Source organism: Harpia harpyja, chromosome 9, assembly GCF_026419915.1.
Source record: "Harpia harpyja isolate bHarHar1 chromosome 9, bHarHar1 primary haplotype, whole genome shotgun sequence".
Lineage (NCBI taxonomy): Eukaryota > Metazoa > Chordata > Aves > Accipitriformes > Accipitridae > Harpia > Harpia harpyja.
The window spans coordinates 3,184,723-3,201,048 of NC_068948.1; the positions used below are offsets into that span (position 1 = coordinate 3,184,723).

The 16,326-nt window shown below is 45.8% G+C and overlaps 2 protein-coding genes across 2 annotated transcripts; one reads left to right on the forward strand and one right to left on the reverse strand.

The window, feature by feature from the left end:
- Window positions 1-3,479: 3,479 nt before the first annotated feature.
- Window positions 3,480-12,033, reverse strand: EMC8 (ER membrane protein complex subunit 8). Its single transcript, XM_052796091.1, has 5 exons — window positions 11,741-12,033; window positions 6,877-6,953; window positions 5,387-5,456; window positions 4,761-4,855; window positions 3,480-4,466 (listed from the first exon to the last, which is right to left on the reverse strand). The coding sequence occupies exons 1-5, from the start codon at window positions 11,948-11,950 to the stop codon at window positions 4,307-4,309; spliced, it is 612 nt and encodes a 203-aa protein (XP_052652051.1). The 5' UTR covers window positions 11,951-12,033; the 3' UTR covers window positions 3,480-4,306.
- Window positions 12,034-12,065: 32 nt separating this feature from the next.
- Window positions 12,066-16,125, forward strand: LOC128145643 (cytochrome c oxidase subunit 4 isoform 1, mitochondrial). Its single transcript, XM_052796092.1, has 5 exons — window positions 12,066-12,229; window positions 13,137-13,216; window positions 13,828-13,995; window positions 14,949-15,080; window positions 15,859-16,125. The coding sequence occupies exons 2-5, from the start codon at window positions 13,138-13,140 to the stop codon at window positions 15,993-15,995; spliced, it is 516 nt and encodes a 171-aa protein (XP_052652052.1). The 5' UTR covers window positions 12,066-12,229; window position 13,137; the 3' UTR covers window positions 15,996-16,125.
- The last annotated feature ends 201 nt before the right edge of the window (window positions 16,126-16,326 follow it).

Consider the following 16,326-nt stretch of genomic DNA (forward strand, 5'->3'; position numbering starts at 1 on the left):
AAGTGACAGTAAAAAAAAAATAAAAAAAAAAAAAAATCGATAAAGTCCTCAGTGGATACTTCAGCACAGTGAAATCGCTGCCTGCTGCGGGAAGGCTGGTCGCAGGGCAATGGGTAAAGCAAAGGAGGAGTTTGCAGCGCAGCAGTAGGATGCGTTGAGATGTTTAACTCGAGTTGGGAGTAACGGAGCCTGGGCAGGATGGGAAGGAAGCGGCTCGCCCAGCCCAGTCTGCCCGATCCAGACCAGCTCACTACAGCTCCTACGGGCAAGGGTGGGCGACCCAGCTCCGCTCCAGGAGCCGAATTAAATCACGAACTAGAAGCACAGCTCGCAAATGCATGCTGAGCGCATTTCCCCTTGAGGCCATTTTCCAAGCTGCAGTCAACCGCAAGTCCACCCCACTAACAGCCTCCTCCATTAGCATTCGCGAGCTCTTTCCGTATCGGTAATGCCCTCCACCCGAGCATCTTGAGACATTTTACAAATAGCAGCAGCAGCAGAGTGCAAGCGATTAGGCCTCTAGCCAGGGAGCAAAGAGACCTGGGTTTGCTTCCTGCATCTGTCACTGTCTTCTCTCCTCGGCGTGCATCTCTGCCACTTAGATAAAAAATTCTTGGGGGCAGGGGGTCACCTCTCACGGTGCATCTCTGCAGCGCCATGCAGAGCGGGGCTGGGCTCTGCACATCTGTCTGCCCCCGGCTCCAGCTGTGCCAGGCAAAGAGGTTGCGGCTCCTCCATCCTGCCAGCTGAACTGCTCGTCTGCTTCCCGCACCCACGTCAGCTCTAATGAGCTGAAACAGGTTACACGGTAGGTCTTTGCTCGTTTTCACGCTGACATAGGCTAGGGAACATCCCGTGAGCGGCTCAGCCGGCAGATGGGAGGAGGGAAGGGGGAAAAACTCCAGCAGCAGACTGCTTCACTTGCTGAATGAAGAACAAAACCAACCCAAAGTCCTCATGTATACACGCAGCGATGAGCTCAGAGACACTGTGGCACCAGTACGTTCCCTGGGAACGGGTATCTCGCTTGTATGCGTGAGCAGCTGATCAAAGACACCCCTTGGCTCTTGCCACCCATCTGCTCTTCCCACTCACGACACTGCGCAAGCCAGGAGGAGCAGAGACCATTCCCGATGTGCAACTAGCCCCAACCAGCTGCCGATTCTCCAAGCAATTTTAGGGTGGTCTCGCTTCTTGGTGAAAATAATGCCTACAGGTCCCCCAAACTCTCTGCTTCCTTCTGGCTTTCTCAAGCTGGATCTGTACATGGAGTTTTTGACCACAGCTGGAAGTGCCCTGGGCCATCAGCTGGTGGTACACCTGGGGACGCGCCTCGTGGCTGTCTGGGTCTCAGGTCACTCTGATCCTTAATTTCAAACTGAATGGGTGCTTGAAGCAACGCACACTTAAAGCTCTTCGTTCTCCCCTTGTGACTAAAGGATTCACGGCGAGTACTCACGTGGATCCAGCAAAGAGTAGTGTGTATCCTCCCACTCAGAAACCCAAGCACTTTATACTGGTATTTTCAGATACTTGCGGGGTCTGTTTATTACTGTTTTGAAATATTAGGGTTGAGAGTGGAAAAAAGAATCCCACGTGGGAATAATTTTGCATTTCCAAGTGCCTGAGGTCCTATGGATGAGGTAAAGAGCTGGGAGTTAAACATCTCGGCAGGCAAATCTCCAAATCTTGGTGAACACCGGCAGGGAGGGGAATAAAAAAACACTGCATGTAATTAATTGCTAACAAAACAAAAAAAAGAGTAAGACACCCATGCCCAGTGCTGTCTTCCCAGCTATCAGGAGGACTCCAGCAACGGAGATGCAGACACCTTCCCCAAGATTTCTTCCCCAGCAGTTTTAAAAGGAGTTACCTTGAATTCCTCCAATGAATACAGCTGATCCACCAGCCTGGAAACCAGCATTTGCTCCTGCAGGAAGGTTTGGTACATCAGCAGGAAAGGGAAACGCAGCCTTTGCTGAGCCCCGCAGTTTCCTCATTCTTTCACATGAGCCACAGTGGCTGCAGGCTGCCTTGCCTTTATGAAATTGCTGCCTTTTGTCCAGCCTTCAATGCAAATAGGACAGGTGAGATAAGATCTGAGCACAGCAATGCTTGTCCTTTTTGCTTAAAGCCAGCCTGGGCTTCTACTGGTGGCAAAACACTCAAAGGACCTCATTTAAAAGCAAACAGAAGATAAAAAGAGGGAAAGACAAAGCATTAAAAGCTGCTCCCCTTCCAGCAACGTGTCTCAACGGTTTGTCACAGGGAACGTTTCCATCAGGTTACAGACTGATGACATACATTTTGCTTTGTCTTACGAGGGTGAGGGGGGAGTACTGCGAGATTAGACTGTATTAGCATATATACAATCAAAGCTTGATTATGACATCTAGTTACAAAGAATAAGAAATACGTTTCCTGCGGCTCAGGAGACATACCGGCTTATATGGCAGCGTTGGCTGACAATCTCACATAACTAATGTAACCCGTCTTGCTAAGATAACATCTGCCTCTGGAACAATAGGTTAGATTTCATGAGGTGTTTGTACAAAGTAAGACAACAGTCCTCTTCCTGCAGCGTGTGCTATTTGCAGATCCTACTCCGAATATACGTTGCCAGAGCATTGCCGTTTGTTTCTTTTCATCCAGCTGTGGATGTGTAGTAAACAGCCACTGGAACGTGTTTATCTCGCTGTTTGTGAGCTAGACACACGTTTTTGCTCAACAAGTGAAAACATTTTCCTTTCCTGCAAGCCTATCTGACTCATGCTTAGGAAAGGCTACTAAGTGCCAATCCCTTTCGTAATGCCCATCACACCTTACTACTGCATAGCAGGGAGACAAACCCAACCCTTTGGTTCAAACCTTCATCTCCTCCTTGGACAGGAAGCTGAACCTCAGACCTCGCCTCGTGGCTTTGTGGAATCTGAACTGCAGGGAACTCCACAGCAGGACCTGACTGGAGGCATCCTGGTTCTATTCACTGCCTCAGAATGGGATTTCAGCCTTACCCCATCTCTCGTTAAGGCCAAGAGTAAAACTTGTGCTTATTTAAATAGAAGCAGAGGTAGACCAAGAGGTTTTGACAATCCCATTCCCCATGTTTTAAAATAAGAACGCTAAGGAAAAAGCAGGAACTTGGAGAGAGGTGGATCATTTGGATCTTCCTTGTAAAAAGATTTTTGGGTAGGAAGAGAAGGAAATGTAGAGAAACTGTTGCAGGTTGAGGCTATGTTTAACTACACTTTGACAAACAACCACGAGGAGCAAGGCAACAAGACTTACAAAGAACTGTACTAGCCTGAGATAAAGCTTCATTGTCCAGCAAGCTGCTTCTTAGAAACAAACATTAATTAGAATGACAGACAGAAGCTGAACTAGACTATATCTAGGCTCCTCGATTCGATGTACTTGGATCGCTTGCCTTGAACTTGGAGGGATACATATTAGACCCACTTAAACGGACACCATAGGAACCAGTTGAAAATGAGATCTGTTTATAAAACTCCAAAAGACTGCATAAAATTAATAATAATAATTAATAATAAAATTAATTTCACTCTTCTTTTGTGGACTCAAACTGGTTTAGAACTGTCATTCAAACTCATTAGTGCACTTCCAGTCCTTTTTACAAATTGTTAGGTGAATATTTGTTTTTACCTTGGGTTTAACATATTCAAGCAATAACTGTGGTTGTATGCCCACGGAGAGCAGGAATCACCATGGTGTTTGGGAATACTGCTTTAACACGTTCTCTGTAGCTGTGTCACGCTAAACCACTGCAAAACAGGTGACACGTGAGCATGGTACATCGTCCTCAGCAGTTTGCATTTTACTGTGCCGACAGAATTACGTTTCCAAGCCAGGTCAAAAGAAACCGTTAACCTTACATTGTATGTATTTGACCTTAAAGTTTCTCATCTGAGGACAAGGTATTTCCATAAATACTTAAAAAGTAACCTCTCTAAAGATTAGAAAAACTTAGTCAAAACTTTGTAATATGAACGGTAGGGACAAGCAGAAGTAGTTCTGGTTTTGAAGGAATAGCAACATTCGCTACAACTGGGAAGGCATCCACGAGGACAGCTGTAACTGACAGTTTGCAGTTCTTCCAAGGAATCTCACAAAAAAGAGTCAACGGCTTATGGACACATCACTCTGCCATGTGACGTGCCACTCCTTTTTTAATCAGTCGGGTTTCCACACAAGGTACTGAATATTATTCTATTTACATTCAAAAATAGCATTTTTGTCTCTTCAGTACATAGTGGGAATGCCCATAAATTAGTCAGTAGAAACCCTTCTAACACAGGTGGAGGACAGCTTTGTTGATCTCTGGGTTTGTCCAGTCGTTCCGGATATCATCCAGGTGATTATCAAAATCTACAAGCGTCTCGTAGGACTTGCTGTCCAAGAGAGATGCAGCGATTCTCTGGGCTTCGGTCCAATCTTCACAAAAATCACTAGGACATAAAATAACCAGGAATTAAAAGTAATCACAAAGAAAATCTCCACCACCTCCTCCACTCCGGAAATTAAGCCACACTCTCTGCAACGTGGTCATGGTGGTCATACCACTGCCTGGCTGCACAAGCCTTCCGTTCTCTTTCACTATAGCAAAAAACAGCTTTAAAAGCACTGTCAGCTACACCCACCGCCCTTAGAGTGTCACTGATCACAGTCCAAGTTTTGCCCTTAACCAGGCAACCCGTTTTGCCTTACTACCCGAACACAAACAAACTCTGAAGTTTACTCACACGTGCGGGTCCTTGCACCTCCACTTGTTCTCATGAAGCTCATACACATGAATGGCAGGCTCTACACACTCCATCGTAAACTTGGTGTTATCAACCTGTTGTGCAACAGGAAAACACCACCTTAGTCTCTTCCTCAAGATCCCAAGTAAAGAGATGATATAAAAAACAAAATCAGTTTTTACAAACAGGGCACCTTACACTAACTCATCCACTGTTCTACCTTCGAGTGAGCCAAATTTTACACGTTTAAACTGCCAACATCCTTTGTCACTGCAGCAAGGACACAAAGCACTGTTTGTTTCATAGAAGACCAGAGTTTAAGTCACAGAAGGGGATCTGAAGTCATGAAATACACTGCCTTCCCTCAAGCCTCGCAAGCAGAGAAGGCCTTCACTTCCTTTGAGACAGCGGAGAGCTAACCGCAGTCTCTCTGTAGACTTACTAAGAACTTCACTGGCTACAGGTCATTGCATCTCTTCCCCAGAGCATTTGGAGGGAAAGAGGAAATTAGTTACTTCACTATTAGAGGACCCAGAGAAGAGCATTTAAATGGCTAGTCCAACACCACGGTCATAACATTAACAATACAGAAAAGGGGGGGCGGGGGGAGCAATGAAGTAATTTACCATTATGAGCGCTGTATCGTTAAAGCCCTCTGCAATTCTGGAGGCCACCTTTTCCGCAACCTGGTTTGGACTGCAGCAGAAGGTAAAAGTAACTGTGTTATGTGAACCATGACATTTCAGCTGACACCAGCAGGAAATATGCTTAAAGAGATGTGAAAACTACACTGCGTGCTTACAAACAGGAACAAGATATTGAGCTGATGCTACACTTGACTGAAGTCAGAAGGCCAAGAAAACCCCAGCTCCTCTCTTCAGCACATGATCTCAATCTCAGCTATGCTTAGGCAAAGGGTTTTTGAACAGCAAAATGCTCACTGCAGACTTTATGTGGAATCAATGTTTTGCAGCCTCCTACCTTCTTCCACCAGACCAAAGACCGCAGCCACTTTTGCCCTTGCAGGCATTTAAAAAAGAAACAGAGTTCGCTCCCCAGTCTGCATTTGAACCCACTCACTGCCCAGCTTCTCTACCAAAATCAGATAATCTTTTAAAGAAAAACCTTTACCATGTTTCAAATATGACAGTCTCTGCGTGGTGCCAGTTATCTTCAGAAATGAAATCGGAGTTTAAAAAAAAAGCAACCAAGCCTGTGATATTCTTTCAAACCTCAAATAGAACAGAGAAACTGTATCTTCTCCTTAAAAATGTCTCACGCAGATTTATTTCCCTTGTAAGGAAAGGACAAATAATGCCCTTATCCCTGTTAGATACCTTAGCAGTCACAAGTATTGCTTAAAAAACCATACTTGTGACTGAAGGATATACATTAACAAAATAACCGGAACATAGTATAATACTTTAAACAAACTGTTCATATTTTCTTTGAATGCAAGTATGACGTACTCTCATTAGTCCTGATACTGGATTTGTCCAATAGATACAAGGGAAAATATTTGATACACATACCTAAAGCTATATTGTGGCTCCACAGGAAGGCCCCTTTATTGCTTATTGAGTAATTTGAGATAGCTAGCAGGGGAAAAAAAAAAATGACTAATCCTGGGGAAAATAAACAAAAAGAGGTATTTGTGTGACTGACATCATCTTCCATTTCAAGAGCATCCCTTTACCATGTAAGAAAATGCTTCAGTAAAACTCAGAGACTATTAAGTAGTTTAGTAAGAATTAGGTCACTTCTGAAAGACTTTCCAAAAGATACTCAGAGTCATTCAAGTTTACAAGATATGTACTGCACAAGCTAACGCTCCTGCAAATTTTGGCTATTTCCCTGACAACTGTAATTAAACTGGTTGGCAGTCGTTCAAAGACTGGCCTTTTATAGTATCCACTAAAGAGGAGTGATTCTGGAAAGACTGGGGTTTCTGCACCTGAACAAAGGCCATATCCACCAGCACCACGAAGACAATGTGAAACCAGATGACAGTTGTCAAAGTTAATCAACACGCATGATTTATGTCGATGATTTTTGTTGGCAGAGTACAAAGTACAACATAAAAGAGCAAACAGAAGGAAATATTGCACCAACACACCTGGCATCTTTCACGCGTTCATTTGCCTGGTAATATCCAGCTATCACGTAGCTATTCTCTTTGCACCAAGAGTCAATCTGAAAAAGTAATTGGAACAATTAAGCCCAGGAAAAAAAAAAGAAAAAACCCTACAGAACTAAGGAAATCTCGTGTCTGTCCTGCAAATAAAACAGTAATTGAATGATTACAATATCTTTGCCAACTGCTTCTTTAAATATATACATATTTATATATATTTATGTGTGCACTCACACACAGAGTTTGGCTAATTTAGCGAGATCAGAGAAACCAAATTGAACATTCGGAGAATGATGGAAAACATTAACCAAATGGAGCAAAAGAGCAAGAAGTTATCTCAGTCAAAGCCTGGCCTAAATTCCAATGACAAGACTAGTAAAGAGCTTCAGCAGTGCTGCCTGGGAAAGGAGTCCAGGTCTTACCTATTGCTGTTTATGGCTATTTTCTGTTAGTGTTCATCTGACAGAGAGAAGTTAGAAAATGTTCAGCATGTAGATGTGTGACTGTACTGTCCTTTCAAAATGAGCCTGTTCATTTTATTTCTAACATAATATTTCTAGGTTAAAGTGTAAGCATTTTTTACCTTAATTAGCAAATAAAGGTCAAAGTGAAAGGTAAATGCGAGGCAGAAAAAGTTTGCCCCATTTATCATTTTTTCAACCTGCTCCATTACGAAAAGCCTTTTGTGATAAAATTGTTTTCCTTTGAGAGTTCACCTGCAAGGGTAACTAACCGCGGGAGCAACTTATCAAACCATGTGGGTGGATTCTCCACTCTTTTGAAATCTTTCAATCGAAACTGAACACTCTTCTAAAAATACTCTCCAGCTCAGCCACAAGATAAGGGCTCACTGAAAGAGCTATTGGCATAAATTCTCTCATCTCCATTACAGACATGGTCAGTCCAGGCAGCTCCTCCTTATATAACATCTGTATGTAAATGCAAAAACGTATGCATTTCTTTGCATATGATTTACACAACTTTTGATTTACACAAGTACAAAAGTTTATGTAGTTTTCTTGTGTGTGTTTTTTTTTTTTTTTAAGTGCAGTTTCAGCATGCGCACACTGCTGTTCTTTCTGCTTTATGCTGGATCTGAATTCCTCCTGCTGAGTCTGTCTTGCTTTGAAAATACATATATATACATGTATGTATGATGTTTCTCCTTATAACTGAGGATATCAAGTCAGCATAATAGAGCCCTGAAACATAGAAGTGGAGAAAGCAGCTAGAATTTTCCTCTGCAGTCCCTAAAGAGCATGCATCAAAAAACCCTCAATAGCTATATTAAAATGGAGTCCAAAAATATACCTGATGCTGACCTGTCGCAACCTGCAAGTCAAATAAACCTCATATTTAGCAATAATTATAGTATTAGACTGCATAAACAAACAAAAAAAAGCCACGTGAATAATCCCTCCTCTACAAGGGATGACATGGATTTACATGATAAAAAAAAAAAAAAAGGCCGCGTAGCCCTGCTATAGCTGAGGACCAACTGCTGTTTCAATTACAAACTCATTTTGAGGGCTTAGGACTACGGTTTTAATTATTAGTGGCTTGAAAGCTTGGCATTAAAGCCAGAAGCCCAGACACTAAAATTAATAATAATTAAAAAAAAGTCCATCAATTTAAAAATAAAAATCCTTAGTTCTAAATTAATTTTTCTTGCGTACTGAAAATGGCCTTAAAAAAAGAGAGTATGATTTTTAAGTTCTCAGTTCCCTAAGTGGCAACTAAAGACTGCTTCCATAAAAAAAAAAAAAAAAAGGGGAAAAAAATCTTTTTGGAATTAAAGCTGTTTCCACCTGCAATTTCCAAACACTTTCTAACCACAGCACTGTCACCACAGGTAGCCTTAGCATCAATTAGCCCCTGATATTTTTAGTCACGTCCAGCCCTGAAGAGGGCAAGCCAACGGGACGACAAATTGTATCTTGCTTCCACATGGTGCATGTCACCCCTGAAAAATCAAAAGTGGCTTGCCCTCCAATTTGCTGTGGCCACCAAAGGCGGGTGGCAGGGGGGTTTACGAGAGCCCTGGGAGGAGAAAGGCTGTAACCTACTGCCATCAGACCACTGTTACAGGCAGCAGGGAGCCAGCCATGCGGACGGAGGGGGAAGTGCTGCATGGGTTTGTTCTTTTTTTTTTTTTTTTGAGAAGATGCGGTTGCAAAACCACATCAATTAGCTGAGAAATTCAAAGGCACAACCCCCCCTGCCATGTGAAACTTAATTCACTTTTTCTTTAATGACTCCATTTTTGAAAGGGATTTAAAACCGACAAGCCAAAGCGCAAATTAAACACACGCGCTTCTGCTCTCTCCTCCAGAGCTACAAACCTTCAGGCACTGCTGCGTGTTTAATAAAATCCGATTTTGTTGCTTCCTTGTACCTAGGCTGCTGCTAAAGCACTGCTCGCAATTTTTAGAAGTTACCACATGGACAAGTCCGTTTGAAAGCGTACCCTCTATTTCCAGATTAAATCTGGAGACTATTTCTCCCATTTGATGTTCTGGGATAACTCAGGTCAGAGAAAAGGAGGTGAAGCTCGTGGGGCTAGTTCTAGAAAACCCTCACACGCGTGACCAGTCCACAGGCTTGACCAAGAATCAGCAGTAATTGAACTGGAAGAGAAACAGATCCCATCGAAACCTGTCAAAGCTTCAAAATCCTTTAGAAACAGGGGCACTTCGCTACAAACATCGAGTTGCAACCATGCTAATCTCACTGATTTATTCAGTAACCATGCGTTATGTTGTAAGGAACAGGCGAGAGCGCCCTCCTTTTAAACCTTACAACAATAAAATCCAATTTTCATAGCTGCCGTGCCAGTATTTATTGACACCTTTGCCTTTGTTTAAACAAAGAACAAGAGCAAAAGGCCTTGGGCTCTTGTCAAGCGCTGTGTTTTAAAGCTGCCAAGTATCACAGAAGTCATCAAATGTGACTGCAAACAACGATGTGACTTAGCAAGTCCTAATTAACGTGGGAAATGCTGGGGGTTTCCGACCTTAAACTTTTTGTATCAAAACCCAAGAGCAAATATGTAAGACAATGCCATTTCTTTGGTTCCATAAGGATTTGCTTACTGTAGATGTGGCAAGACATTTCAGATGTTGCAAGAAACAGGATTTATTTCCTAATAATATGATCCTGTAGCAAGACCTACACTAGAAAACTAGACTGAAGGCCTAAAGTTCACGAAAATTCACTGCCACCGACCCTGTAGAAAGGCATCTAATCCCGACTTAAAGACAAACCCTACACGTACTTTAAATACATTATACATGTTACTCTATACTTCATTAGCAACTTCCACTTACACATTCCCAGAGGAAAAACAAATTACCGTCATTCAGAAAGGTAAAGTCAAGCCTTGCCTACATTAAAGCAATTATGTACAGTCTTTTTACATTTTCCCAAGCAGTAACATGAGGAAAACCGTAAGCAGATAATGATTACACGACCAGCATACTTTTCTGTGTTACTCCTACACTGTTACACTGGCGTAAACATATTTAAGACTGACAAATTTTGTGTGCTCCACAGCAGTATGGCAAACCTAAACGGCCAAGGCTCAGGCTCGGCCCCTGTTCCTGTGCCTCTGGCTGCATTTCATCATACCCAGGCTTCAGAAAGATCTCAAAATTCCCATGGCGTCATCTCAACTAGAAAAAACAGGAATTTATTTACAAATGAATATTTTCTGATGAACCAATCTGTTAAACTGAGGGAAACGTTTAGGCCGAGAAGTCTAGAAGAATCAGAAATTAGTTACTTTTACAGAAATCAAAAAGGCACGGATTTTCTCCTGTTAATAATGACAAGTCTTTAAATGGATAGAAAAGTCCACAGCCCAAATCACACCCAGATCTCACTTCAGTGGTGGCTATGCCTACAGCAAAGGTGCCAAAACGCTTCTTTGCCTCCAGATTTGCACCAGCCCACCCCGACTCCCCGTTACAATAAAATCCAAGCATGTTTCGCTCCCTCCGTCTTCTGGTTTTGACAAAGGGACTCTCCCCAATCGCCAGGCAGAAAGGAGCCATGGTCCAATGCAGGATGGCTCCCGGTCTTCATGACCAGGGCGTTGAGACTGGAAAGCGCCGGCCCTACGGTCCTGACATCGTTCTTGTCCTGCCTATATGACGATGGGGGGAAAATGGATTATCCCACAATGACTAATTGCTCTTCCACAGTGGCAGGCGAGGTAGGGGATATTGTAACGGGCAGTGCTTGGCTGCCCTAGCCTATCCCATGGTTAACTAACCAACAGCTAGCTTGCAAGATACAAAGTGAGATTTCAAACCCAAGCCAGACCTCCAGTATGAAGACACATAATTTTTTTTTTTTTTTTCTATTTAGGCTAATGGCTTCCATAAATGGGGAAAGCACACTAAAATGAATTAAGAAATACATATGTATATGCACCTATACACTCTTACTTGGAGACAAGCATGCCCTTTTCCAATTAGCTGATACTGCTTTGAAGTGCCCTAAAGGTAAGCTGGGAAAAGCTCTTCCTGCTGTAGAATAAGGACATTCCCTCTGGGAGTTATTTGGAGATAATGACACCGACAGAAATAGCAGTTTCTCTGCACTGGCAAAGAAATTAGACAAAACTACGAGGCTTTGCAGTTTGCTGCTGCTTCCCCAGTGGAAAGCCGTACAGCGGGTGGACCTCGCTGTTTTTTTTTTTTTTTCCACTTTACTTTTACCGCTCACCCCACAGATTTGGCTATCGCTAGTGCAGGGCTGGCAGAACCACCCCAGCCCCCCAAGTCCCCTCAGCACCGGCCCTTCCTCACCCCCAGCCGCATCCCTCCCAGGCCTAGCGCCTTACCAAGGTGAGGGCCACCTCCAGCATGGGCGCCAGGGCCAGGGTACCGTGAAAGAGCGGGATACAGTCGACGAAAAGCGAGGGAGGCCCGGTCTGGTCGCGACGCGGAGCGCCCGACGGCCGTTCGGCCACCAGCAGCCCGTTAACGGCGCAGTGCGGGTACTTCGCGCCGTGCAGCACCATTTTGCAGTAAGCTTGCGTGGTCAGCTTCATCCTGCCACGGCAGACAGCCCCGACGGCCGCCACCGCTTCACCGGCCCCGCTCCCCGTCCCGCCGCCCGCCGCCAAGTGTCGTCAAACGCCGCCAAGCGCTGTCGTAAAAAAGCGGAGGCGGACGGAAGGGGAGGCGGTCCTCCCGTATCCCATCAACCCCGCGGGTTAAAGGGCCGCTCCTTCACGGCTTCTCGCTCTCCCGCGTACTCCCGGCGTGCACCGCGCTTCCGCTCGGCCGCCTCCTTCCGGTCGCAGCCCCGGGTAGAGGACGGTCGCCAGGTCGTCGGGCCGCGGCGGGGCCGGGAGGGGGGTAACGGGGGGTACGGGGGCTGCCCGCTCCCCGCCGGTGGTCGGGTGGGCCCTGCCCGCCACGTTCACCCGCCCCGGGGGATGGCGGGTGGCGCAGGCCGGGTTGGCGGCGGGGGAATGAGGGGCGGAGGGCTGCGGCCTTCCCCTTGAAGGAGCCTGGGGGGGGGGGGGGGGTCGGTGGGGCGTCATATCGCAGGTGTCACGGCATGTCGGGCGGGTGTCAGGCGTCACCGCCGTGGGTGACACTGGACGGGGGGGCGGAGGCCTCGCTTCCCTGTGCCGTGAGGTCCACGCCAAGGTCAGGCGTGGGCGCTGGGCTCCGCGCTCACCTCGCGGGGGGTTCGTGGGGTTTTTTTTTGTTTGTTTGTTTGCTGAGATCAGGGGCCTGTGAGAAACCCGTGTTCTGGAGCGGAGGCTTGGGCAGGGAGGCTGTGCGAGAAACCGTTAGCCGGGTGTCTGCCCTTCCCTCGGACGTGCCGGTGTTGTTTGCTGCTGGAGTATTTCTTCAGTGGGTGTGAGATGTGTGTAGACTCGGCTTGCTTGGGGCTCCTGGCTTGTGCCCTGGAACGATTCGTTACTGAGTGAAAGCATCCCGGAAGGCTGACTTGAACATGAGAATGCCTTTGAGTTCAAATACAGGAGGCTGCGGGGAAAAAAGGGGGGAGAGGAATACTCACCCAAGTAGCTCTAGTGGGGGAATGTCCCTGAAAAGCCCGGAGCGGTTCGGTCTGATGTGCTGCTCTTTGGAGAAGGGGCAGGAAGCCTCGAGGCCGGCTTTTCTTTTTTATAGACTATTGGAAAATGGTGTTATTTCACCTTTGTATGTTCGATGTGTTTACCTGACACTGATTTACCTGCTGTTGTTTTGTGCTGACAGGATGTTGGCTTCCAGGGCATTCAGCCTCATTGGGAAGAGAGCCATCTCCACCTCCATCTGTGTGAGAGCGCACGGCCATGGTAGGTGGCAACCGCTTCGCTGTTTTAGTAAGGACGATAAAACAAGAGCTCTAGAGGAAGAACACAAAAAGCTGCTGCTGGGGTTTGGGTAGGGAAAGAAATGGGATAGAGGGGGTTTGGTGAGGCTGGTGCCGTGCCTTGCCCGGTGGCAGGACAGCTGTCTGAGCAGGTGGTGCCAGCAGATGGCATTGCGGAGGCGTAGGCAGGGCTGACGGCTGCTGGGGAGGCGGCAGGAACCGAGGGCCAGGCAGAAACTAGGATGGAAAAGGTGGAGAGGGCTTCTAGGTATTTGGTAGGGGAGGTGATCAGTGTGACAGCTGGAAACAGAGATGGCAGAGTCATTAATAAAGTAATTTTGGATATTACCTTTTATGTAGATCCTCCTTCTGCTTTATTCTTATGCTCTTAAAATAGCACCCGCTTTAAGTACTCTCTCTTTTCCCTCTTCCTCTCCGATGAATGCTTCACCCAGAAGTCTTTTCCCCTCCTGTATTCCTTAACTGTCGTCACGTTTTTGACTGCACCGTTGTTTTTTTGTATTGTAACCAGTAAGGGATGTTTGTACAAGAGTCAGAAGCTTGAATGGGTGTGTATTCTGTTCCCATGTGCAGCTGGTGTTGTCAAAGCAGAGGAGTTCAGCCTCCCAGCCTATGTCGACCGTCGTGACGTTCCCCTGCCTGAAGTGGCCTTTGTAAGGGATCTCTCTGCTCAGCAGAAGGCGCTGAAAGAGAAGGAAAAGGCGTCTTGGACTGCTCTGTCCGTTGATGAGAAGGTCGAATGTAGGTAGCAGGGGCTTTAACCTTACAGCTAGCAACGACGCGATCCGATCTGTTGTGCGTTCGTTGTTGACAACTTTTACTAGAAAGCGGCAGGCGGTGCCTGTTGAGGTAGCTGCTAAACCCTGCTCTTTCCAGCGGCTCTGCAAGCAGAGCCGTGAAGGAGCTTTGTTAATTATGATGGAGCTCCTTGTGTACGTGCGAGTGGAGATCAGTGGTTTGTGTTCTTGGGATCCTTGGTGCTGTTTCAAAAAGTTAGAAGCGCCTGCTGTGGTGTCTGTTAGGTGCTGGAAGTGAAGTTCAGCAATTTCTTCCTCTTCCAGAAAACAAATAATCATATTTGTTTCTTGATTCCCATCTGCTATTGACAAGCCAGAAGAACATCTCTTCGTTATAATAATATGCAATTGTTAGTCCGGCAGAGTAAAGTGAACCCTGTGTATTTGAATGTTAATGACCACTGACCTTAGCATTACCAAATTTCAGGTAATTAAAGTGCCGAGCAGGTGTTTTGACTTGCCAATAAAACCGCATCATCTTTTCTAACTGCCATCATGGTATGCAAGGGAGAACCTGATCTGTCAACGGTGCTGTGTCCACCCGTGTCCCAGTGAGAAGGTTTAAAACTCTTTTGGGAATCACTCAAATATTCGTAAGCACTCTCCAAATCTGATGCTGTTTTGAACTTCAAAATATTCGCCTTAGTGGCGAAGCTGAGGGAAGCCTTTTGAGATACCAGCTTTCCCATTGAAATTATTTGTGCTAGGAAGCTTTGTGGTCAGTAAGCGCCCTGGGAATTGGAGGCAGGGAAGGAGAGCTCTGTTTTTCCTTCTGTCAGGCCTTCCCCTTTCGTTCAGCTTTAGGCTTTGGTCACCTCCCTCTGGAGAGCGGCCAGTTGCCTGCAAGTCATGGGAAGAGTAAAAGAAACGATTTGATGCTTTTTAACTTTTTTGCAGTGTATCGTATCAAATTTAACGAGAGCTATGCAGAAATGAACAGAGGATCAAACGAATGGAAGACCGTCCTCGGTGCAGTACTGTTCTTTCTTGGTGTAACTGGTGTCATCCTCATTTGGCAGAAACATTATAGTAAGTAAATGCCATACAGTGTTAAGTCTTAAATGAAGAGCAAGATCAATTGATACCTGATGGGAAATTAGAGAATTCTCCGTAAACTGCTCCGGGGGGTCAGAATGCATGTGTATCGAACAGCTGTTCCGGTGACCTCCTGGCAGTTGCTCTTTGTTAGTCTCAAACTCAGTTCTGGAGCTGTCACTTCATGGAGATCACCAGGTACATAGCGTAAATATTCAGGAAGCTGACTTGTAGAAAGGTGAAGGTGGTGGAGAGAGTTTTGGTGGGAGGAGAGGAAAGGGAGGGGAAAGAGTGGTGATACACTAATGATCCTAGAGCTTCCTCCTCCTGTGAAACCTGCTGTCGCAAACGTTTATTGCTGCCTGGGTAGTAAACATTTGGGTTTCTGCCATGTTTGGCTTCCTTCCCAGCTAACGATCCTACCTCGAGGGAGCCTTCCAGCTGCTGTGAGGCAGAGCACGCAGTTAAATGAGCTGCTCTCCGTCTTGAGGCTTCATCTACTCGCGGTGAAAGTTTAGGAGGAGGCTGTTGTCTTGGTACAAGCCTTTTCTGATGAACAAAACGGCTAGAGAATCAATGTGGGAATCTGGTCTGAGCTGAATGCTTCAGAAATTGGATGTAGGGAACGTAGGTTTGAACAGTGATGACGTGCATGTGATCAGCACTGATGGCTTCGGGGGGAAAAAAGCTTTTTGTTAGTGAAACTTGTACCTCGGTTCCCAACTTGCTTGTTTTGTATCATGATGTAATTCTGCCTGCTTTTGAATTGTAGTGTACGGCCCTATTCCGCACACCTTCTCTGACGAGTGGCTGTCAGCGCAGACAAAGAGAATGTTGGACATGCGGATTAATCCCGTGGAGGGCATCACTTCCCAGTGGGATTTTGAGAAGAACGAATGGAAGAAATGAAGCAACTCAGTGGAACCTGCTCTGCTTGAATATGAAATGATTCCATCACCTGCGTGTGACCTCGTTGCTTATGTACTGGAACAACCTCTCTGCCTACACAGATGCTAATAAATGTCTGGTTAACTTGAAAGTTTCCTTTTATTGGTCTTCAAATGCGTTTGTTGTGATGGTAATCTGTAGTGCGGGTTGAGGGGCAGAGCTTTCCCAGAGTCGTGTCATGGTTGGTATATAATCAGTTAAAGGGAATGTTTCTGGGGCACAGCCGGCAGTCCTGCTGTGCAGAAGGCTGAGCTATATGTAATGTAAGCAGATCCCAGCCCCTGCAGAGGCT